This window comes from Gavialis gangeticus, unplaced genomic scaffold (genome assembly GCF_001723915.1).
Source record: "Gavialis gangeticus isolate Ggan-Ray unplaced genomic scaffold, GavGan_comp1, whole genome shotgun sequence".
Classification (NCBI taxonomy): Eukaryota; Metazoa; Chordata; order Crocodylia; family Gavialidae; genus Gavialis; species Gavialis gangeticus.
This window is the reverse complement of record NW_017729024.1, coordinates 129,379,309-129,383,672: the sequence shown is the minus strand read 5'-3', so window position 1 is coordinate 129,383,672 and position 4,364 is coordinate 129,379,309. Positions and strand designations below refer to the sequence as shown.

Here is a 4,364-nt window from a genome sequence, read left to right as displayed (position 1 = left end):
AGGAGGCAGGATGCTTATTATGACCACCAATCTAAATCTGCATATATTAACATAACCAACATATGGTTCTACACAAACACTGCTGTTAACATGAAAAGGAAAGGAAAGAAGGCAGGCATGCATCCCTTTACATGCCTTTAGTGCCCACATCTGTTCTATGGCATCAAACTTTTGTCCTTTTGGCTGAGTGATGACCTACATCTATCTCCCTGTTCTGAGGAAGCTCAGCTTTGCTGGCCATCAACTTAATGGTGCAATAACTTCCTTCTCTCCCACAGCATCCCAACTCTGTTCTCTGCCACTGGTGACATTGCCAACACTTTGTCACTCAGGCCTGTAACACCTATGTCATAGTTGACTATATATTCTATGGGCCCATGTGACCATGCTGATTCCTAATCTTGTCTTCTCTTCCAAGACACTGTTCTCTGCACTGCTGTAGCTCAGCTACTGCACCAACTCGATACTAAAGACAAGGGTTCCCCATACCATTTACCATGGAGGAAAAAGCCCCTTGTCTTAGAATGGAGTATGAATGGTGGGGAAGCAAGCACCTGCATCTCCAGCCCCTACCCAGGATCGGGGCCATAGCTGTAGTTCCTGCCTGTCCCCCACTCCCTACCACCTCTGCACCCTATCGTTCCTCCCTGCATCACCCCCTCCTCCTGCATCACCCTCTCCTCCCCCAATCGTCTCCCTCTCCCCACACAACCTCGATTTCTCAGCCTGTCCCTCTTCCTCCACACTTTTGCTCTGCGCTGGCAGGTTCAATGCACACTGCAGCCCACGGCACTGGGCATGACCTGATGGCAGCAGTGCACAGCCCACACATGGCTGTTATGGGAGCTGGGCTGGGGCTGTGCTCAATGGCTCAGGCTAGAATGGGGACAGAGCCTGCCAGCACAGACCAAAGTAAGTGGGGGATGGGATGAGGGGGGGCAGTGGGGGAACTGAAGCCCCCCCTCACTGCCTACCCCCTTGCAGCAGTGTGGAGGATGAATTCAAGATGACCCCCCAATAATTAGATTCTATACATGAAGCATTATAACAAATTCCATGTATACAATTTAATTACTGGGGGGCTGTCTTAGAGTCAAGTAAATATGGCAGATTCTTCTTCAGCACTGGTTGCGACTACTACTCCCTTTTCCTGCTTTCCTAACACCTCATTTAAGGCTCTCATTAGTGGCTCTAGATAGACTATTGTTCTGTCCAACTCTGACTGCAGCACCCTTTGAAATTCTTTCACTTGGCTCCCCCTTCTCTCCCGCATACATGAAGTCTTATTCTTGCCTTTAAAGCCCTTGCCAATTGACCTCCTACATACCAACTTATTTTTTTCATCTCAGCTTGCTCTTACTTCTGCTCTACCTTATGATATCATCATCTACCATCTCCCTGGGCATGTCTACATGAGATGCTTAATTGCACAGTAGCATAGTTTACCATGCAGTCAGCATGTGCATCTACACGTGCACTTTTACTATGAAGTAAACCTCACTAATCACAAGTAAGTTTGCTACCTGCAAATGCAAGTAGCAAATTTACCTTCAATTGGTAATGGCACAATAGGGCTTATGTAGACACTTGAGTGGGAGCAAATCTGATCCCAGTCAGCTGTACATGGGGGGCAAGAGATTGCTCCCTGCCCCTGGGAGCTACCAGCTGCTAGAGGCAGGCTCTGCCACCAGAGCCCGGGCAGGCATTACATCCTTCTGCCCCAGCAGCTGGGATCTCCAAGCCCCCGCAACTTCAAGATCACAAATTGGGAAGTGGGGCACTGGGAGAACCTTAATCTCCGCAACCATGGTGCTGGCACTGGGATATAAGGGTCTTCCAGAGCCTGCCCTGTGGTCCGGAGCTGGCACCGAGAGCTCCCTGATGGTGTGGCTGGGGTGCCTGCTCCCTGCCCAGCTCCATGAGTGCAAAGCTAGGTGGGAAACAGGCTGGGTGAGGAAGAAGCTTCTTCTTCACTCAGCTCCATGAGCACAGAGCTGGGTGATGAGCAAGCTAGGGAAACAAACTCCCCAGCCTGTTCCCCAGCCAGCTCTGGGCTTGCAGAGCCGACCGGGGAACAAGCTCCCCAGCTTGTTGCCTACCCAGCTCCATGCTCAGATAGCAAGGAACGAGCTCCCCAGCTTGTTCCCCATCCTGTTTCCCACACAGCTCCATGCTCGCAGACCAGACTGGGTGCTGGGAACTGTCCCAGATCAAGTGATCAAGGCATGGGGCTTGAAAAGAGCTGCAGGGGAGGGGTAGGTCCCAGCCCCCTGCCCCAATCTGCTGGGGGCAGCTAGCAGCGAGCTAGCAGCCGCACCAACAGATTAGGACAGGGGGGCTGGGACCTACTCCTCCCCTACAGCAGTTTCCAAGTCCCCTGCCCCTGATAGAGGAGCTAGAGCCAGGAGCTCCGTTGCCAGGACAGGGGGACACTGTCTCTGCTCCAGCAGCAGGCAATCCCTGGGGGCAGATTGTAATGTCCCAGCCCTGGCCAGGAGACAGCTGTCTCCTGGCCCAATGCTCCCTGCCAGCCCCTGGGCTAGCACCCAGGGAGAACCTAGAGCTCCCCATGGTGGCGGCAGGGGCCCAGTTTGCTGCCATCTTCTCCTGCTTCCCTGCATGTGTAGATGCCTGCCCAGGAGTGTTTACTCACAAGTAAACTGATCCTGAATCAAACGCACATGTAGATGCATCTCCTGTCTACTTGAGCTTGGGTTACCTGTTGGAGACCATCAACTAAGCATGGTGAGGGTTCTGGCCAGTAAGTGCTAATATCCATCTCATGAAAGTGGAATTTTCACAGCTATTTCCCTCATTCTTTCCCTCTGTTTTTTTTCCTGATTATAGCACCTGTAAAACCATGTTTTGATAAGCCACTCAAAACTGAATACAAATCTTTTACTAGGTCACCTAGTGCAATTAATTCAAATAGCTGTAGAATTCACCATAACACATTGCTTATAGTGGCCAGAGTAACACAAAAAGTAAGCTTTAATTCCCTGCTAAAGGCATGCATATTTAGAAAGTGACTTAAAAAAAGCAACCTACCAATCACAACCAAAAAACCCTACACTTTACTACGTAAATAATTTTCCAAGTTCAATATATACAGGGACACTGCAAAATATTTATAAAAAACTGCAAGTCATCCAAGCTCATAATTTGCTCAGTAAAAGAAAACAAAACCAGAAGCTTCCTTTGAACCCCTTTCAGAGCACACACATGCAAAAATCCAGCTAATATTCTTGGGAATCAGGCAATATTGTTAACACAGCCACTCCCTATGACCAACAACTTCACAAAGAGTAAGCAGAGAGCTTTGGACCTGGGGAGAGCAGAGAAAAGAATGTATTTCCTGAGTGAACCATTCCTTGGCAGAACACTAATGCTTAAATATTAACTAGCATCTTCCAACTTGCCCCAAATCCCTAGTACTACAATAGCTCAAAGCAGAACAGAGAAAGCAGCTAGTTACAGGTGTTACTGGGCATCTCCAATTAGATTATATGCTAGAACTGTACACAACCTATAGTCACTATAAAAATTTGGAGTTTTGCCATTTTAAAAACAATATTTCTTTCTTTCAGAGAAGACAGGGACATATTTACCCAATAATTCAGTTTTGCCAATCAAGAACATGAAGGTATTTGTTCTGCATTAGCATCAGACAATGACAGGCATTTAGTTTGTCATGTAAAAAGCTAGCAGCACGGTAAAGAAAGTAACTGATTTCTATTAGTGCACAGCAGTACCTGTATTTTGATGACAGATGGTTCCTGGTTTTGGAGGTAAGTTTTTCTCTCCTTATAACTTTTTCTAATGAGGAATCCCCTTGCTTGGGCTTGTAGCTGAACAATCAAGTTTTCATTAGCAAACCACAGCTGCTCTCGATTGTAATCTGCTGTAACTTGCCCAACAATTTTCTGGTAAGAGATCATGTAAAAGGTCAGGCATTTAATAAACAATTAAGCAAACCTCAAATAAAATTTCCAAAGCTCATCTAGATCCCCAGCATGCATTATGAAAATCCCTCCAATTTACCAGCCCAGTTTAACAGTAGTTGGCTGTTGAGAATTGACAGCCAATTTGCTACCGTTATGAATCTGTTTAAAACTTTAAAAGGGAGGACTGAACTCCCTTCAGATGACAGCAGCTGAAAAGATTAATTTTAAACAACCCAGCACATCACATATTAAAGTTTGAAAACTCTGGTTTTGCAACACTTCCAGCCTCTCCCAAGAAGCCAAAGAGTCTACAAAGTTAACCCATGTGTTTATGTATAAATACTCATGCATATGAGGAGTCTTACTGAAGAACCTGGAACTGGCAACATTTATCTGTTTTGGGATTGTAATTATTGATGA

At 46.7% G+C, this 4,364-nt stretch overlaps 1 protein-coding gene across 5 annotated transcripts in view; it reads right to left on the bottom strand.

Moving 5' to 3' along the window:
* Positions 1 to 4,364, bottom strand: part of IQGAP2 (IQ motif containing GTPase activating protein 2) — a 272,642-nt gene that overhangs the window by 48,657 nt on the left and 219,621 nt on the right. For all 5 annotated transcript variants that reach the window (XM_019517713.1, XM_019517717.1, XM_019517714.1 and 2 more), the window contains one exon: positions 3,753 to 3,923. In XM_019517713.1, the coding sequence (XP_019373258.1) occupies positions 3,753 to 3,923 (171 nt within the window). The remainder of the gene's footprint in view (positions 1 to 3,752; positions 3,924 to 4,364) is intronic.